Raw genomic sequence first — 21767 nt, forward strand, 5'->3', positions numbered from 1 at the left:
AAGGACACAGTACTTGTATTCAAAACAATATTTACTTATCTTTATTTAAATATTTAAGAGAAAATAAAACAAAAATTGTACTCAATTTTTTATACATTTTTTTATATCTCCATCATCAATTTTATTAATATCTAAATACTACGCTTAAAAGGTTAAGTAACTTTTATATTTTTTCTCCACGGGGAAACGTTGAAACCAAAAACGTACCGAACTTTCTTTTGCAACACCAGACTACGATCTGTTTCTGCAGCACTGGTTCCACGGTAGAACTTGTACTCGTAAATATACTTCATGTTTTCCATTGTGCTGTAATAAGCGATGCCAAAGAAAAAAAAATAATCAGGAAAAAACAAATGAATGACAGCTTTCAAAACTCAAAAAACCAGTTAATTGAATTTATAAATTTGAATTTGAATTTTTTAACCAAAGAGGAGATATTTCATATCAAAGTGGTTAGTACGACAAAACGCTAATTTCCTAGATAAGGACCCAATATATACCACGAATATATTTTATTTATTAAAAATGTAAAGATTTTATATATACATAAGTTTCAATAAATGTGTTTGAAGTTGAAATTTACAGAAACTAACGTGTTAAAGTTTTTCCTTATTCTTTATAAATACAAATGTAGTTTATGTATTTCCATAAGAATTTATTCATTGAGCTTTCCTCCGTAACATGTTAATTGACATCAATTAACAATGTAAAAGCAAATTTATAAAATTAACTATTTTTTTTTAAATTGTTTAATGGAAATTCATTTATTCAATGAAGTGAATTCAATATCGTACCTAATGAAATTTAAGAAAATTGTTTTAAAAAATCCTTTGACTTTGTGATTCTTTTTTAATAAAACGAAACTTCTAATTTTATTTTTTCATATTTTTTTGAAACTATGAATTATACTATACAGTTTTTATATCTTAACAAGGAAGGAATATCTTGTACCTTAAAATAGTCTATTCCAGGATTAATTAAAAATAAACTTTGTCTTTGATCCACTATTATTGGTTGAGATCTAGAATTATTTATGGTATTCATTATGCATTCGTATTAAATGGCGTTTGAATTTCGAAATAGTTATAAAGACTTTGGAAGTAACATTAAAGCGGATATAAAAAGAATAAATAGAAGAACAGGGTCGTATTATAAATAAAGATATATTAATCAATCCGCATGGAATATGTAAAACTAAAATTTGTTATCAGCCTTTCCTTATAAAAAAAGCTACATTTTCTACCTCACATCCTTGGCCTATGCGTTTAAACGATTCTACAAACATATTAGAATGTCAAGATATTTCTTTTTTGAATAATTAATAATCACATTATTAAAAGAATATAACCGACAATATTTATATCCTATCTCCTTGTAATAAAAATCTATCGATTTAATCTCGATAAGAACCAATTACTATAGACGTGAACAAATTGTGTTCATAATTCATCAAGCGCTGGACGTAACGGAAAACATACTGAGGAAACCAGCAAAATATATACATATGTATATGTAATAAATTGTGGCACATGTATCTCCGTCGTCACGTAATAAAGCGTGGAAAAAGCTTCAAATCAACTGTATTTAAATCTAAAAATATTATAAAAAAAATATTTTAAATTTTAATGTCTCTTAGCGATAAAACTAGTAACAACTAAACCCTAAAAAGATTCTGAAAAATCTAGTATTATACGATCACTTCCCGCGACGGAATATGCAACAAAGTCCTTTCTTGTAACAGATCAATTTAAATAAACAATAAATATATGTGCTAATATTTTGCCTTTCCTTTATATTGGAGATTTAAAAAATGCTAAGTGGTTCTTGGCAGGATTTTCTTCGATTAGATTTTGCGAATCTCGAACAAAGTTGATTTCGTAGACTATTCGTTAACAAGATAACTTGTATATATCTCATAAGTTCTTAATTACAGTATCCAATTAAGAATATAATGGACAGGCAATAACAAAAGTGGTTGCCTACAGGTACTCAAGAAAATATCGTAGAGTTTTCAATAAGGTAGACGTACTGACAAATGGATCTTCTAATTTAAGTGGTCACACCATCGCCCTTAGGTATTGGCGTTTATAATAAGTATTAACAAATCCTTACATGACCAATGTGCCGCCAACCTTGGGAACTAAAATGTAACCTCCCTTGTAGCTATAGTTACACTGGCTATCCTATACAAAATACACCCTACCGTAATACAAGATATCATACCATACTACATATTCGTGACGTCACTTGACATTCCAACCGTCACGGCCGAGAGTCGGTCAACATCGGCCAAGATTTAAATTTGGCATACGTATACTAATGACCGCCGGTCCGCTCGTAATTAGCAACATAAACATTACTTGCGCAACCGAATATGGAAATGGGAGCGTGCGGGATCGAAAATAAGTCTGGAGCTCTTTCCGGTTCAACTTGTTTACGATCAACGGTTCAATGTCAGGCGATTGACGTTAATACGATATGAGTATTGATTTATTACAACCATATTGTAATTTTAGATTTTGTCTATAGACATATAAACGACGGTATCCCGAATAATGACTACATTAATACTGATATAAAGACTATATTTGAGTGCTACAACTTCTACAATATAAAGCCTATAATAATATTTTATTTTCATAAGAATTAAATATATTTACTGTATAAATCTTTACATAAATATTTACTAGGTGGTAGGGCTTTGTGTAAGACTGTCTGGGTAGGTATAACCCACAAATCAGATATTTTACCGCCGAACAACAGTACTCCGTATTGTTATGTTCCGGTTTGAAGGGTGAGTGAGCCAGTGTAACTACAGGGACAAACATCTTAGTTCCCAAGTTTAGTCATGCATTGGCGATGTAAAGAATGGTTAATATTTCTAACAGCGCCTTAGTCTTTGGGCGATGATAACTACTTACCATGAGGTAGCATATATGCTCGTCCGCCAACCTATACCATAAACAAAAAATCATGAATGAATGGAATGGCGGCAAGAATTGTAACATCATTACCCGGTTGAATCGCAATTCCGATTCTCAGGGCAAAAAACGAACCAAGCTTCCTATCACCAGTGGAGGCAATAAAGCGAGGTGTTAAAATATAAACAATAGACTAGACAAGACTTTTTTTATTGAGGAGTTTATTGTACCTTCTGATCGTCAGCTGCAATCCTGTTCAAAGTTTCATTATTTTAAGCAAGCCAAGGTGAAAAATATTCTTTATATTGACTCAAACAATTTCACAGTCACCGTCTTTATAAAATAGCAATATATATTTTAAATGTAACCAACATTTATTTACATTAAGGTCTTAATTATATACAAATAATAATGAAAGAAAACGTCATGAAAACGTCATGACCGCATATGACATGACAGCGGCATTTCGTTGAATCGGAATTCCGATCCTCTGTGTGAAAAATGTATCAATATACCCTGTACAAGATAGCTTGATCTTTTTGACAGATGTAATTATTTTCTTATTATTTTCTTAATTTAATTATTTTAAAAATTGTAAAAATATTTTAAAAAAATACATATAATACAAAAGTTCCTAAAGATTCAAGCGTTAGCCGAAAATTTTAGGACTTTTTCTATTATGTATTATTGCTTCAAAGTAAAATTTAAATAGAAACACTGAAAATAATAGACGCTTGTACAATTTTACATCGGTCGGACGGTAGGGACGCGAATAACGGGCAGTAACTACTACAAATATCGATTACAAAAATCCTTATTAAAGATCATTGTTAAGTTATTGTTACGAACGGATTATTGAATTCAAATTTGAATTACGCATTCCATCGTTCCATCGACTGTTATATATATTATATTTTCTGTTTCTCATCACTAGCCGTCTGTCAAAAAGATCAAGCTAACTTGAACAGGGTATTATGGTATATGTAATGTAGGCAATATTATTAAATATCGATTGACAGCGAAGGAATTCGTTGGTAGAAAATACATGAATATATATTTTACTTAATGTCAAGACTCAACTACCGAGATACGTACGCATCAATCTTACAAAGTGAAACTCTATTACAGATCTACACAGTAATCTCAGACAAACTCGTCGGGATCTTGCTGAGGACGAGAAAACATCAATTAACTTTCTTCGAGGGGGAAGTTCTATTCCAGGTAACTTAGAAGTTTAAATTATAAATAATTGATCGCAGTGAAGTTTGTGTGAGTTTTCTAGAAGAAATTTTAAGAAAATCATGAGAAAGATATACCTTTATAGAGAGTAGAGATAGCCCAATGGTTAGAAACTTTTTTAATTACCTGTATTATAAGTATCTCAATTTTGTGTTTATAAAACATTGCGCAATCGGTGGTAAAATAAATAATCGTGAGAAATTCCGCATGTCTTGGATGAGTTGCCCTTTAGGCTCTAATTTTTACCCGTTGGTTCGCCTGCTTGTGATGGGAGAGGGTGTTTCAGGTATTACGTTCAGTTTCTCTACTATAATCTATATTTTTGCCAAATTTAATTCAGATACGTTCATTCATTCTTGCTTGATTGTGTGACACAGTTAAAAGTGAATTTTTTTATTTTTTTTAATTGTGCTTATTTTGTGATTTATCTGTGTCAGTCGATATTTATTTAAATAAATAATAAAGTTGCAGTTTATTATTTATTTAAATAAATATCGAAAGAGCAAAAATGTACTGTAAGCCTGTATATAATAAAAGTGCATAAAACTGTCCATACAACCTTTTTAGATCGAGGGAACTTTCAACATAGAAATACAATGAATATTTTATTTATGATATATTCTATTTTTCAGAAACGAGACGATGACGTGCCCGTGTTCCTAATGCAGCCCATTACCGACATCAGGGAATATTGTAACAACAAAGCCTTACAAGCTAGGCGATCAGTGTCACCAATGCCTAATTAAATTCTACAAATATAACTATAATATAACAAATAAAGACCGACACCGACCTACGGAGCATAGCTCACATAAATATTAGACCTTATGTTTATTCGCAATTAGTTCAAAATTGCTTGTATTTATTTCTTATAGAATTATGCCAACTCTTCACATGTGTACTGTTGGTTTAAAATAGGCCGAAGAAACTGATATTGCCACTAAGTCTGCCAATAATAAAATATGAATATGTGAAGATAAATGCCAAGAATGCGACGCGGTTCTGTCTGCATAGTGACAGTTGTAATATGGAAATAAGTGGACAGTCCCTGTGTTCAGTTTAATATAAATAACATGTTTGTATGTAGCAATTACTCGCTGATAGCTGTTTCTGACTGAATGCGAAAACATAATTATAATTACGTGTAGTTATTTGTTTATTAGATAAAGCATATAAATTATATATAAATATCGTCTTGGCTATATATCCTTTAAAGTATAATTAAGAATGAAGTATTATGGGTAATGTATTCGTATATAACATTGAATTTGAAATTCTTTATCGCTTCGAATTGCGGAAAAATGCTAATGTTAAATCGATGAGAGAATATTTTCTTCGTTAAAAGTTCAGACGATCTGTTGTAATCCGAAAATCAAAGAAGAAATTTATTAAGCTAAGAAAAGATAATTTTAGATATAAAAAGATAGATAGAACGTTAGAAATGAAAAGAAGGGACCTATCGTAGTGCTTTGTAATCTTATTGTTTTACGTACATTTATTTTTATTTCAGTTTTGTGAATGATGTTCTTTTAACATATTAACATTTCTTAATTCATTTTTGTAAATGACTATCTCGTTAGTTATAAGAAAATGTAATTAGTTATTCTAGTCATTATTGGTTATTTTAGATTATATTTACAATAAGTTAATGGAATGTAATCAATCGCACACGACAAGATTATCCTAAAACAATTATTATTAATTTTAATTTGTTATAAAAAATATAATAATTATAAAAAAAATTAGATTTTTTTAAGAGCAATATTTTTACTAGCGAGTCTTTAGTTATTTTAAAGATTTTCGTCTTACCCTAAATTTTTTTTCCAGACTGGGACTTTGTAAGTAAACAAAATGTCTTCTATTTTTAAATGTCAAATGAAATAGACTAAAGTAAAAATTCGCTAAATAAAGTCTATTTAGTGTCGGTCTAGTCTAGTCTATTATTATATGGTCTAGTTGTTAACCATTTGTCATTGACCAATAAGGAAAATTTTCTTCATACAAAATTATCACTCAAAAACCGAAACCATTGCAAAATTATAAAAAAGCTCAATTTACATAAAATTGATAAAATTTTATGAATATCACAAATAAGTTTTAAGATAGTTTTGTGCGTAGGTTTAAACTAAAATATGTACATTTATTTAACATTTTAAAATAATATGAAAATATTTTTAAATAAATACTCTTAAAAAAGACTAATCATTTCTGAAATTATTTAAACCCAAATAATATACATTTCGGTTCAACTATTGGGCTGTCTCAGCTCCCTTGTTTATCTAGGACAATTATTATTTTAAAAATGTAATTTATGCAGAGTTTACTTATGTGAACCGCTATCCTAACGTCATAATGGCGGCTCACTTTAATGTAACTCAATCATAACATGTTAAGGTTCATTTATTAAAAAATGTACAATTATTATCTAAATTTCTCGCGCACTTCAGTATATTTTAGATCTGTTTGAAAATCAAACATCATATAAATATAATGAAATTAAAGACAAAGTAAAAATTGCAAGAACTCCAAAGCTAGTTCTGCTATAATTAAGCTTTTTTTATTTTATAGAGTATAACTATACTATACTTATTCTATTCCTCTGGATTTCTCCGAAATTATTTAATAATAATCAGCAAATTCATAAATTAAAATATTTCTTTGTTGATACATAAAAATATTTAGTCAAAATAGTCATAAATAATAATAAAAAAAGCAATCTATTCGGTCGCGTCGGATTTCCCGTCCTATTGAATTATGAGAGAATGCACTACCTGCACTTTATTCCCAGGGCATTTTGTTTGCGCACATACTGGTGCACCAATGCACTGGTGCATCAATCACCAGTAGGCTGAAAACGACCGAGCCGGTAAGAAAGAGATCTTTGTTATTGCGATTGAAATTATTTATATATTTTTTATTTTATACATAGAGACAAATTTGGTGTTGTACTATTTATATAATTCGTTTTTAATCTCTTTCGACTGCGTTTATAACAACTTGTTTTAACAGTACGTCCTATTCTCAATAAAAAGGATATTCCTGAGCTTGACAACCAATATTGCAAACTCGAATATGTATCGAACAGTAAGATCGCGACGATTCAATTGAATTCACTTAGCAACTATATTTATCCGATTTTGTTTACCGGAAAATACATTTTTTTTGTGATTCATTTTCATTAATTTTTACAATGTTGTGACTATATTGTATAAGAGGATTATGTGCCCTTTTAATGAAGGCTCAAAAACAAATAATATTTTTTTAATTTACAAACAACTTTCGAATATTCTATATTTATTCTCACCGCCTCGTTGATCTTGTAGCTACATATAATGCACAGATTCAGAGGTTCTGAGTTCAGACCCTAAATTGGGCCAGTAAAATTATGTATTATTGTCGAAAAATTCTCAGTACCAGCCCGGAGTATGGAGGTTGGACGTGTCCTCGTTAAGCCTGTAAAAAGATACACTTCATTTTGTTATAAATGAATAATCTTTTGACAAACGATACGACAGCCAGACATATTTTCATTTCGTAAAATATAATTTGACAAACAATTATTTGACTTTACTTTACTTTTTATATTGATAAGATTGTTTTAAAACATATTTAAAAAAAAAGAACTATAACTATAAATCAGCAAGTATATTTGTGAAACATTTTTTTTTTAAATGATTATGTTAAATGTAAGATATTTATTACCTAAATAATTTCTGAAAAGTATTTTTGCTAGCTGTTCTGAAATTAGTTCAAGAAGAAAATTTACTGGTTTTATTAGTTCTTGTTGGAACTAATGATTACGTTTAACTTTTCTAGTCGGTGACCTAAAAATAGCTTATAAAATAAACTATTAATAAAGATTTGAAAGTTATTGTAATTTCAAATTGTTGAAATTTAACATTTATTTATTATTGTACATTTAATCAATAAATTATTGTTTACAATTCATAGCCATATTATGTTTGAATTTATTTTTTTATACTTACATTGATATGATATTTCATTACATTTGAATAATCGAATTTGGTCCTTAACTGCTGATTAATAAGATCGAAGGTTTCCTTTGTTCATTTATCAATCTATACAAATAAATAAAATTGAAAATTGTCTGTCTATGACTTTAAAATAATTGCCCTTTTAAAGGTAAAAATCTATTCGTAAATTATCGAGACAAAAACACGTATTTTATTAATATTTCGTGTGTCCGTCCGGAGGGCAATCTTCATAAAATCAGTAGTTTCTCTTTTTTTTTTAAATACACACTTTTTTCTATTAAGAATGCTTTACTAATGATTATTTTTTAAAACAACCAAGGATAATTAAAAGCGGGCTTTCGTTAAAAACTCGCATACTTACTGCCCTTCAAATTAATTATATGAAGAAAATGTATCCTCTAGTTAGACATAAGCAGGTTACCTCACCGTTGATCACAAATTAAGCACATGAAAATTCAGTCATACTGGCCCGAATTTGAATCAACCATAATTTACTTGGTGTTGGGGTGTGGGTTGCACATGTGTGCAAGCCTGTCTGGACCCACTTATTACCAATTCTACCACCAAACAGCAGTAATGTGGATCTCTGATTTGAATGGTGAGTTACCCAATGTTACAGGCACTAAGGATATAACATCTTACCTTCCGAGGTTGGTAGCACATTGGCGATGTAAGGAATGGTTAATATTTCTTATAGAGCCAATGTCTGCCAATGCCAAAATCTGGTGGAACATTTTCCCATCTGCTCATAACGCCTCATTGCGCCTGATATAAACAAAAAAAAAACTTCATTTAAGCTTCATAATATATTTTAACCATTGCGCATTTCGCATTAATTTTGACTCAATTATTTTCTTATTAAAATGAGGCTTATTAAAATGAACAATAACTTTGTATACAATAATTGTAACATAATACCTTATTTAAATGATGACAGTAACTGTATATTAATATTTAATACATTATATTAAAAAGTATATATGATAATAACTCTAACTTTCATACAGCTGACTGGCTACGACCTGAAGTTAAGTTAATTAATTAATTAATTAACTAATTAATTAAGTTTGCGTGGGTTAACAATAACTAATTAAAATCGTACTCGTATAATACATATACCTTTCGCAATAATTAAAGTAACATAAAATATATAACATTTATAAGAAGTATTTAATAAAACGATTGTAAAAAAAATATTATTTATTTCGACATTATTTTATATGACACAAGTACACATATATTTACTGCAGGTTAATATGTCAATCATATTAATTCAAGAGATTACCCTTAGGTTTCTGAAACGCCGGTTAAACTCAGATTAATACATTAAATTTTAATACGTATGACACTGATCGATCGCGTTCGATTGAATAATTACGTATAATTCATTTCATTTTATTTTAATATTATTTATTTATTAAACAATAAAACCATCAGAGTATTCAGATATTGCACATTCCTAGTTACAAGCTAATTACTTTATATCAATACATTCATTGAGTATAACACTATACATTGAATAACCATGACTAACATTTGTTCTACTATAACTATTAAATTGTAGTCAAATGATACTATCTTACAGTATTAAGTCAGATCAGTAAATCTATCTTTGATCAGCGTTTCAAAAACCGGAGGTTATTTTTTATTGAAATGATATACATAAATAAATCAGCAAAACATTTGAGGATTAATATATACTAATGTAGTTTGAAAGAGATAAGAAATTTATCATTTCTGTAAGAGATTAGTAGAATTGTTTCGTAACAACCTTAACCTCAGATACCAATAAGTCAACGAACCCTCGAGCAAGGATGTTTGATCCAAATAACAGTGTTGTAAACCTTAAAGGGACTTATTATTTTATTAATGTCTTATTAAATAATATAACATAAAAAACGTATTATTTTTAAATTGCTATAGTGTTTTAAATACAATATATATATATTTAAGTTACGACAGTATATTTTTTCTTTGTTTTACAAGAACTATAAGATCATCTTAATTTCTATTGTTTAGATTGTAATGTAAACACTTCACAAACGAATGAAAACTGGGCGCAATCAAGGAACTTTCTTGAAAGGCTACGGTGTAATGACGCTGATATTTTGAATATGCCTGAAAGTTAAACCATAATATACGAAGTTGTAATTATAATTCAAAAGCTTCGTAATACAGTGAAAGCAAATTGATATTCGTTTATAATATAATATTTGACGTAAATTAAAATAAGGATACTACCAAAAAATAATTTATTTTTGTGTGAACAAACATAAACTTATGAAATATATATAAAACTTTTTTTTTGTATGGAATGCTTTTACTAATGGTCCCTACAGCGCCACCGGACGGGGGTAAGTTACAGTTCTCAAGCCGGTTACTTGTTAGGAGCCCTGTTAAGAGCTCAGAATATTCACGACCTAAGGCTCTCTACTATGAGGCCGAACCTCGGCTTAGGACGCTGTCAACATCGGGAATGTCGTGTGCATACGTCGCCATTCGCCTAGACGTCGACGAATCGAAATTAATGCAGAACCTCGACCGGCTGGTGGTGTACTGTGTGCTTCCTAATAAGTTAATATTATCGGTATTGAGTCTGTTGGTCGTGTAAGACGTGCTTAAGGCGCCTAGGGATCGGATAAGCTAAATATAAGGGGTTATACTTGCTCACCTCGGGCATAAGTTTGTAAGAGTGTTGCGACGTTTTACGTTTATTACGTTTTACGTTAGCTATTAAATCTATCTTAAGATCCCTAAGGACGTTACGCATGCACCACGGGCAGCCCGAGGCAACGTGTAGAAATCTATTCTGGATAGCTTGTAGCCTAGCTATGTTGTGAGGGTTCGAGTGAGCGAACACTACACTAGCATAAGATAGAATTGGCAGCATACAAGTTTTTACGTTGTAACCATATATGTATCTAAAGGACAACTTACTTCGCTTGACTTACGCTTGCATCGGGTACAATGTACTAAGAACAAAGGCGACTTTATTCTTTATATAATATATATGAAGCGTAAACTACGTCGGTCTAGAATTACACCTAGGTATTTGACCTCTGATTGCCAAGGGATTACCTTGTCATACAGGGCTATTGACCCTGGACGACGACGGGTTGAATGTGAAAAGTACAATGCTTTACTTTTAACGGGATCGACTTCGATTTATCGAATTTACCGTATCTTTTGGTAGGAATATGTAGACCGCAGATCTTTTAAATATAATTTACTATTTAAATTCGAAGAACATAATATCGACTTACACAACAGTTTATATCAATTTAAGTGTTTCTGTCTTACATTTTATATTAACGCATACTTTATTGCACTCCTATTGAATATTTACATAAATACACAACAAACTAAGGAATGGACAGTCTGTAAGTAAGTATATAGTGGGACGCAGTATGTTAGTACCACATTATTAAATGAATTCCTGATATTGCAAGCAGCGAATCACTGTGACCGGTGAACAATCCTGATGCCGCCCATTAATTATTATAACTAAAACAGTAGCCATACTTAGACCACAACGGAATCCAGATTGCAAAGAATGAACGAGATTATGTTCAAAAACAAAAGTGTATTTGTTATCATACGTTCAAATACTTTTGACAAAAACGGCCGAAAATCTGTGTAATTACGACGACTTGACTTATTTGGTGCGGAAATTATTTGAGCATTTAAATAGAAACTTAAGGATTCTACGATGAAGTTAAAGATATACGTGATAACAGCAGCTATAGGTCAAAATTCGAAATGACAAGAGCAAATACGGTCAGAACCAACGGCATCCGAGCTGCTAGTTAAGATATTCTTCTTGACATCGTATAAAGTGAAATGGCTAAAAATGAAGAAAAAATACTAAACACAGTATCTTAGTAGCTTATATCTGATTGAGCTTGCCGTTTGTCGTTACATCGTCCATGATGGAGAAGAAAAATAATACCAATTAAGCTAATTTATTCAAATTTGATTCCCGTCATGCTTTTGCAACTTCAAATGTTAGTAATAATTTCCATAGTCTAGAATAATCATCGATTATTCATGCTCTCGGGAACATGCCTGATTATCCTTACCAAAGTTTATTAAATTAGCTAGGATAGCCAGATCCTGGCCTATATTTCGTTTGATAATTATGGTATTAAACACTGCGACCTATATTTTCCTAGATCAACCATATAATTAGTGGTTCATCAAAACATTTTTATTAACTTATAACGGTTACGATACGATCTCGATTCGATCTAACGTCGACTATTGTATATCTTTGGTATTGGAACCAAACCAACATGATATATATAGATATATAGCAATATACTGTATCGACAAAATCAACTATTAATTTTGTAATCCAATAATGGATAATTAAATTCATGAAGAGGAACGCGGCCAAACGTCAACGATTAAGTTCCCATTCGGTTCCTATAAAGTGATACTTTATAAGTAGAATTCGCCTCCCGGCCTCTCGACGCTTACTTCTATGCGAAGCCCTAATGATACATAAAAAAAAAATACCTTTTATCTCGCTTTTAATCCTACTGTCTCATTGACTTATCCTCTAGACTTTAATATAAAATCAGCTCTGAATTGTAACGAGTGAACTCTCCATTTTAAGAAAGTTTTATTTTTATAAAATTGTAATAATGTACACTAAAACGTTGAGTAGTTTGTGTTCAAGTTTAATAAAGAAGTTAAATATCGTGTAGCGAATACTGAATTAGTTTTTCGTAATCACTGACTGCTATTATACGCTCTAAAGTCGAGATATGTACGCACCAAAATGCAACGGTTATAATAATATAAATCAAGCGACTAGTACAAATGGCACATAACACGGCCTTTATTAAAGTCAATTATATATTTGTTTATTTCTATTATTTTTAAGATGTAAACAATAAATTATCATAGTAGAGGATCATAACAGAATCATCATCATCCTCCTGCCCTTATCCCAATTTTACTCGGGATCGGTGAAGCACGTCTTCTTCTTCCATACTTCTCCGTCGGACGCCATGTCACAAGTACTTTCTAACCATATCGTCTTTCACACAATCCATCCATCATTTCTTTGGTCGTCCCTTACCTCTATATCCATCCACATCCATGCTCAAGACCTTCCTCACAACATGGTCCTCATTCCTCCTTGATTCATGATCATAACAGGATATATATGTATATATTTTTCTAACATTTGCCATGGACCAGAATACTACTAGCAAATCAACGACCCAGCTGCGGCTCCACAAAGTTGGATCGGGATCATATCGTAACCGATAAAAATTAAAAAGAAGAAATGGTCCTCAGTTACGTATTAGGTTTACCTGAGGTTATTTTATGTTAGGAATAGTTGAAGTTGTATCGGAATAAAACAGAGAACGTATTTATTTAATTATTCTTATAAGTTAGTAGAATAGAATAGTATCATAATTTAGTATTTTTATAAAAATAACATGCAAATTCCATTTTAAACTCACAGTAATCGGCCGAACTGTTTCTTTGGTTGTTTTGCTGCCATAGTTCTCAAGGGTCGATAAATCTGCGTTATAAAAATAATTATTATTAATTCGTATTTAACTAAACTTAACTTAATAATTATATATAAATATAATGTAAGATATATTAATCATCAGCAAAAATAAAATTACTTATTTAATGTAATTACTAATGTTATCAAAACATATTATTGAGAAATCGATAGTATATTAATAGGGCCCACGTAATCGTCCATGCGAATGCCCAATTTTATATGTATCATAAATATTCTATTAGTTTCTATGTCACTATCTCTGTCAATATAATTTTATATGAATATATTTTATTAAATAATCCACATGGTTATAGTTGCATTTATTATATCACATAATAGAACACTCTGTATAAAAATTCAAACTGTGCGAACGGAAGCGAGCCTATATAAAGTCAATGCCAGATATTTACTATTTACAGATCATTTTAAAAAACCTTTGTGGTAGGTTTATTTCTATTTGGAGTACAATTGTGACCTTGATATTAAATATATAGAAAGAACAGTATTTCAGATATAATTAAATTTAAAAACATACGGCTAGCCTCGCAGGTATTACGGTGTGTTTTGAAGAATTTCCTCAACTTCTGATTAATAATGTTCATATCCAACGTAAATGAGCCGTAGACCAGCGGATCCATGCAGGAATTTGAAACAGCCATGATGAAGAATAGATCTTGGACCTTCGCTGATACATGCACTGCTGACTTGCGATCGAACATATACCTATAAAAATATTACTTTATTGATAAATGGTAGCAAAATTTGTACGAGTATGTATATAGTTCATTTGTTAGATATATAGGATTATTGGTAAAACAAATTATAAAAGTAAAAAAATTAACATGCAAAACTGGAGAAAAAAAAATAAAAAAACTCTATGAAATTACAAAGGTATTGAATTATAAAAGTATTTTGGAATCAAACTAAAAAAAATCGTAACTTGATATTTTAAAAACTTTTTCACATTTATATGTGATTTGTTATAAAGATTGATAAAGGTTTAACTGGTAGCTCAGAACTGTCTGGATCTTCCCCTTGACGATGTCTAAAATTTGATGACGTTATAAAAAAACAAACGATTTTATAATAGTTAACAACTACCTAGTCTTCCCTTCGTAATAGCATTCGCCCGCATGAAATTCAGTTCGTGACTGTAAGGGTGCATGCGTACTGAAATCTAATAAGATTTATTTGTGAAAATAGCTTATCATGATAATGTAACCAATTAACAGTTCATGTCAGTCAAGAGATAGTTTGATATGATAGAGACAAAAAAATATTAAAGCTATTCAAATGTTAAAATTCTATATTGATATAATCTTAAATTTGTGCGGAAGTGCGCGCCGTGAGGAAAAAGGCGAGAGAATGTTAGACTCTTATTATTTTGAAGACTATTTTTTTTCTTACTTTGATTAATTAAATTAAGGCTAATAAATGTAACAAATAATACAATCCATATTAACATTAATGAATGTATATTTTATGATTATTCATATCGTTTATCTTTATGTCTGTTTAATCTGCAATCAATTACAAGACTTGATGTGTTACTATTTAGTTCCGAACATTCATTTAATCAATATAACAATTATTTTCATCTTAATTGACACCTCAGCTTAAAACCCACTGTATGTCAGCCTGTCATGGCGCAAAATAAAGTATAAATTATTTTATTTTATCGTTATTATTTTCATCTTGACGAATGAGAGAAACAAAAACTAAGATTGGGCATTATAACATATCCTTTATACATCCTGCATAGAAGTAAACCAACACAAATTTTACATTGTTATTTCGTCTATATAATCTTAAATTAAGCTTATAATTAATTAATTATGTAACTTACCATAAAGTCATGGTAGCATAAGGAAGCCAGCAGCAGGCAAAAACACTGACTATTGTGACGGTCATTCGAAGGGTGCGACGTCTGGCACGGGCTAGCGGACGCTGGTCGGACCGCCGCAATTGTATTCGACCACTTTCGTTTGACAATGATTTTCCTAAAAAATTAAAAAGTATGAAATTGTGGGAGTATGAAATCTCTTTTTAATCCAGTGCACCGGAACGCGACTTTGAATTAGATTCAATTCTAACGTATCTTAACTGATATGCGGTCGTTGAAGCTCACCGCAAATCACATTCGTGAAATGTCAGAACTTAATATACCATGTTCAAGTTAGCTTGATCTTTTTGACAGACGGGCTAGTGATGAGAAACAGAAAATATAACATATAGAACAGTCTATGGAACGATGGAATGCGTAATTCAAATTTGAATTCATTTTTTTTTACCTTTTTTTCTAAAAAGAGTTATACCAGCTAAAGAGACCCCAACCACTAGCCAAAGAGACCCCAACCAAAAGGTTCGTAACAATAACTTAACAATGATCTTTGATAAGGATTTTTGTAAGCGATATTTGTAGCAGTTACTGCCTGTTATTCGCGTCCCTTCCGTCCGACCGATGTAACATTGTACAAGCGTCTATTATTTTCAGTCTTTCTATTTAAATTTTACTTTGAAGCAATAATATATAATGGAAAAAGTCTTAAAATTTTCGGATAACGCTGGAATCTTTAGGAACTTTTGCATTATATGTATTTTTTTTAATATTTTTACAATTTTTAAAATCATTAAATTAAGAAAATAATATGTTCGTCATTGCAAAGTTATGTCTATCAGAAAAAATTACATCTGTCAAAAAGATCAAGCTATCTTGTACAGGGTATAATATGTGACATTGGCTGAATATTAACAACATTTAAAATGTATTCATTCAAATAACATTTCAGGCGCGATTTAAGAAGTGAATAGTCATAGAACAGGTATTATAGTTAAACGTGTTGTAAGTTACGTATATTCTGAACCCAAATGGCTTTTTCGACTTATTCAATTTAAATTTTTACTATACCAATAACTGTAATAGTTTCATTTTAGAGTATTTCATTGATTTTATTGTTTGTATTGCGTTTATACATTAATTATTTATACAAAAAGATTGTTATTAATGATAATAATGTTTGTGTATAGTAAGTGCATCATTATTTGGATTATCATTGCGTGCGGTCAATTTTCTTAGAGATATATTAATATGCTTAATAATCAGTGCTCAATCATGATAAATATTCATATAAAATAAATTAAAGGACATGCAAATTATACTACGGTGATATGCTAAATTTGTGACGGAACGTAATGCATACCTTGCATTTATATCGATACTCTAATTACGGGCAAAGTGCCTTTCAATTAAAAAAAATCCCTCGTAGTAATTACAACATAAAGCTTTTAACGTTTGGTTTTTATTTAAATAATTTAATTAAGTAAGCAATGTTAATATTCTATTTGTAGTCAAGATAATAGGCCGTGATTTTTCCACCGCTTGACTAAGCCCTTTCTTCTCTAATAAAAAGTTTGGAGATTATTCCGCCATGCTATTTGTAATGGGTTTTATATGATGATCTACATATAGAAGGATTTCAACTGATAGATTCAGTTTTCCTGTACCATCAAGTTCGAGATGTATAATCAAAAACAAGAAAATGGTAAGTTATTAAACGGGTGAAATATAATAATTGGCGAATGTTACTGGAATACTTTTGTGGAATACTTTTTATGAAGTAAGTTATGTAATCATAAACAAATGAATACTTCCTTATACATTTTATTCGGCGGATGTTTAGTTGAAAACAATTTCTCTCTTTCTGGCATAATTGTTTTAACATTTGAAAGAAGAAGACACTAGATCGTCTCACTGATCCCCCTAAACATTTATATGTAAAGTCGATCTTATCAATCAAAAGTATTGTAACTAAATTACTGTAACTCAGTGTCTACTTATGATTATTTAATTATACCATTTCAGGGTGAAAATTTTAAACGTTTTTAAAATTCTATTTATTTTAATAATTCGATATGATTACAAAAACCATCAAATTTCGTTATAAAATTTAAATTACGTACTCATATATTAACAAGAACATAATCATGTTTTTTTATTAAATAACCGGAACGCTTTGACATAGTAAATAAAAACAGAAGTAGAAAATAAATAGAGCAAATATCAAGCAATGAATTTTATCTACGTGTAAATATTATTTCACAATCATCATAGAATAAGTTTATTTATTTATGTATTGAACAGCTAATCACTAAGCACATTAAATTAAGAAAGATATAAATAACATTATAAGCAATACGTCTTTAAAAGTGTAAACAACATTAGTAATTACATTAAAATTAAAAATCAAATTTTAATAACTAAATTATTTAAAAAATAAGGAAAAAGTTATACTTGTGTTGATTAATTTTATTTACAAAAATTAATAAACTATACTTGTTTTCGAGTATTTGTCATTATAAATTATTTTCAATTCAATTGAACGTAAAGTTTGTGTTCGGAGCTGATATGATATTATTGGAGGCAAGACTAGAAACATCGACTTTATCATTCCTATTCAGCAGCGGTACGGACTAGCACAAAGCTCTACCACCAAGTCTAGCTCTACTGGTTTTGGAAATGATTGTTTTTATAATATACTTCGTACTTGATGGTGAAGGAAAAAGATCACGAGGATACCTGCAGCTGATTGATTACAATCAGCTATATTACAGCAGTGTTATGGAATAATTTCCTTTTCTCTGATAAAATAAGATGTTGTCATAGCCGAGCAATATGAAATTAACCGTCATTTTAATTTATAATAATAATAATAATATGGAATAAAATACATTTTAAATAAAAGTATCTATTTTCTTTTAATGACGTTATCATTATCATCGTTATCATTGAGTTGCAAAGATATTGAATGAAATAAAAATGTAGATTTTCTAATAGCTATTCTATTCTAAAAGCTATACGCCACAGTGTTTTTTTATTAAAAAATCGTTTAAATAATTCATAATAAAAGTGGAACGGCGCCATGTCTGGACGTGAAGTGTTCTTTAAAGATTAATGCTTGTGAACGTTATTATAGATAGATAAAAAGGCCAAACATTTTTCCTTTCTGGTACATCCATGTATCCGTATGTATAACGGAAACTATTAGTTGAAACATCCTGTGTTCGAGAAATTTTTCCAAAGCTTTCGAGGTAATGTTCAATAAATTTCCACATATTCCTAAGATAATGTTACTGATACTACATCGATATGCACATTTTTAAATACTAACAACATCATATATTTTAATATTTATTGGAATTTATATTATGTCAAACTTCACGTTTATTCAAAATATTTTTCTAAACTTATAATTGAACCTATGATTAATTTGATTTAATTTCATTGTAAACTGCAAGTCACTCATTTACATTTGGCTCAACAATTAGGAAAGATTATTTAAAAACATTTTTTTTCAGTTCAGTTCAAGTTCAGTTACAATTGGAGTTTGTCGAAAACAGTTTACTTTAATTTTGTTTACGTTTATCATATTTTTCTTATACAGCCGTACTAGTTCTCTAACCGGCCAGTAACTTTTTTCCGCTCTCTAAAATTATATAATTTGTTAAATTGTAACAATTTAGTAAATTTCAATCAAGAATCGTCTTTAATTTTCTGCACATCTACGGCTGGAGCTTTTAAAAATATGATCGTAATCGATTTTTTTATGTGCAGCTATCGTGCCATAATCACTGGGACAAAAATCGGCTTACGCTATTAATATATAAGATGACTGCCTCATTGTTCTAGTCGCTGACTATCCCAGATCCCGGGGTCCTGAATTCAAACGTCAGATCAGGCAAATATAAGTTATTGTGTTTTTCTATTGAAAAAAATTAAATAGTACCTCATTATCTTGGATGTGACGCTGATTTTGAGCTACGTTTCAAAGAATCTGATTATTATTTGCGATTTAGTTAATGATAATGTGAAGCATAAATGGTCGCCTGTATATTAACAGGATGTGTCTATATTATAATGTTCGGCGCAAACTCTTCTCGCAAAAATTTATTCTTAGAACCGAATCTCCCTAACATTACATTGTAAGAAAACACTCCATTTCAATATATTTAATATAAAGTACCTAATGTTTTAATAACTTAATTAAACTAAAGGGCCGAGATGGCCCAGTGGTTAGAACGCGTGCATCTTAACCGATGATTTCGGGTTCAAACCCAGGCAGGCACCACTGAATTTTCATGTGCTTAATTTGTGTTTATAATTCATCTCGTGCTCGGCGGTGAAGGAAAACATCGTGAGGAAACCTGCATGTGTGTAATTTCAACGAAATTCTGCCACATGTGTATTCCACCAACCCGCATTGGAGCAGCGTGGTGGAATATGCTCCATACCTTCTCCTCAACGGGAGAGGAGGCCTTAGCCCAGCAGTGAGAAATTTACAGGCTGATTATGTTATTATGTTATTATGTACCTAATGTTATTTAAAAAAATAACTTACCCTTAATGTCATTATTTTTCTTAGATTTACCAACAAGCAATGCAAGTTTTAAAGGTTTTTGTTATATGAATATATTATTTTAAAACATTTTTACTCCGACAAACAATGTTCTATAGTTTTGAGAACTGTTTATTAATCTATATATTAAAACAATAAAAATAATATTCTAGCCGTTTCCGAACATGAATAAAAAAAACTTCACATCCAACAAATCTACTCTTTTTATTTAGTCGCTTTAAAAGTATAGATATGCAGATAAAATAACTTTTGCATGCTAACTATAGAACTACCAATATAATATTAAATATATATTTACAAACTTTATTGCACCCAAACACGATAGCACATCATAAAAGCAGAGGATGTTTTAATTAATTTAAAACGTGACAAAGCTTATCGCTAGAATGATGCTTCCTTCGTGACAAAATCTAACCTATAAACATTTTTAAGAAATAGCTGTGGGAGTTGATACAATAATAAAAGAAATTAAAAGAACATGAACACAACATCGAATGTAAAATAATGTATGTATGTATGTGTGTGTGTGCGTGTGTGTGTGTGCAAATATTTTTCTCAGAAAAAAGTATCACGCTCCGTTTAATTTGTGTAATACGAATATAATGAATATACTAACCCGATATTTCCTTCGAATTGTTATGGATTTCCCAAAATATGCAAGCATAACACACAGTAATAACGATCAGTGGAAAAAAGTACATTGCAATCAAACATGTCACGTTGTAAGCGAGCTCCTGGTGTTGATTGGAAAATGCTTCAAAGGAGACGCACTGTTGAAAATCTGGAACTGTCGGATGATGGAGAACACGGAAAACTAGACTCTAAAACAAACGAAAAAACACTGAAATACTTATGAACATTAACAGAGCTGCAGTTATAAAAAACATTATAGTCATAACTAATCCTTAAATCATTTTATAAAATTAGATTAACCGTAGCTCTGTTTGTCTGTCTGTCTGTCTCGCTTTCACGCCAAAATTATTGGACCGATTTAAATTAAATTTGGTACAGAAATAATCTAGAGCCTGAGAAAGGACATAGGCTACTTTTTATATGGAAAAAAGTGATGTAAAGGGTTGAAAAGGGGGATGTAAGGTTGTAAGTTGTTGAAAGTATTGAGTTGACATTTCTTATATAGGTTAGTCTGGAAGTCCATCATTTTTTAATAATTTTTAAAGTCTTGTTTAGGATTTGATCAGGGGAACGCGGATACAATTGGGGGACCCCCCAAGACTAGAGGCCCGGAGCGAGCCGCCACGTCCGCCCCCCCTTTTAGTCCGCTACTGAACACAATAATACTAAATAAGCAATACGTCTGCTTGGCGGTAGAAAATGATATGATGAGCGTTTGTTCAACAACCATCATTATTTATATTAATTTGAATCGTTTTACTGTCTGTTTAACTGTACGTACGTAATCTATACTAATTTTATAAATCCTTTTAATTTACCTTTGTACGGGATTATTCTCAGAAATAAGTCTGATTTGAAATAATCTTTCTGTGTTAGATATCCAGGTTATCGAGGGAGACAAAGGTATGTTTCACGCTACAACTCAATTTATTTTGAATTTTATTATAATAGCTAGGCAGAATGGCTAATAGACTGGTAATAGTTGTCAATAGATTCAGAAAAAAATATTAAACAATCCTTAGATCGCCAATAATCC

At 30.4% G+C, this 21767-nt stretch overlaps 2 protein-coding genes across 2 annotated transcripts in view; one reads left to right on the forward strand and one right to left on the reverse strand.

Moving 5' to 3' along the window:
- The window catches only part of LOC113398666 (actin-binding Rho-activating protein-like), a 29944-nt gene extending 25023 nt beyond the window's left edge, over positions 1 to 4921 (forward strand). Inside the window, exons 4-5 of the mRNA XM_026637520.2 lie at positions 4050 to 4142; positions 4793 to 4921. Of these exons, the coding sequence (XP_026493305.1) occupies positions 4050 to 4142; positions 4793 to 4906 (207 nt within the window). The 3' untranslated portion in view covers positions 4907 to 4921. The remainder of the gene's footprint in view (positions 1 to 4049; positions 4143 to 4792) is intronic.
- A 5235-nt stretch (positions 4922 to 10156) lies between these two features.
- The window catches only part of LOC113398717 (adipokinetic hormone/corazonin-related peptide receptor variant I-like), a 40004-nt gene continuing 28393 nt past the window's right edge, over positions 10157 to 21767 (reverse strand). The window contains exons 4-8 of the mRNA XM_026637605.2: positions 20715 to 20919; positions 15532 to 15685; positions 14221 to 14408; positions 13633 to 13694; positions 10157 to 10273 (exon numbers count right to left, since the gene is read on the reverse strand). Of these exons, the coding sequence (XP_026493390.2) occupies positions 10157 to 10273; positions 13633 to 13694; positions 14221 to 14408; positions 15532 to 15685; positions 20715 to 20919 (726 nt within the window). The remainder of the gene's footprint in view (positions 10274 to 13632; positions 13695 to 14220; positions 14409 to 15531; positions 15686 to 20714; positions 20920 to 21767) is intronic.

This window comes from Vanessa tameamea, chromosome 14, assembly GCF_037043105.1.
Source record: "Vanessa tameamea isolate UH-Manoa-2023 chromosome 14, ilVanTame1 primary haplotype, whole genome shotgun sequence".
Taxonomy (NCBI): domain Eukaryota; kingdom Metazoa; phylum Arthropoda; class Insecta; order Lepidoptera; family Nymphalidae; genus Vanessa; species Vanessa tameamea.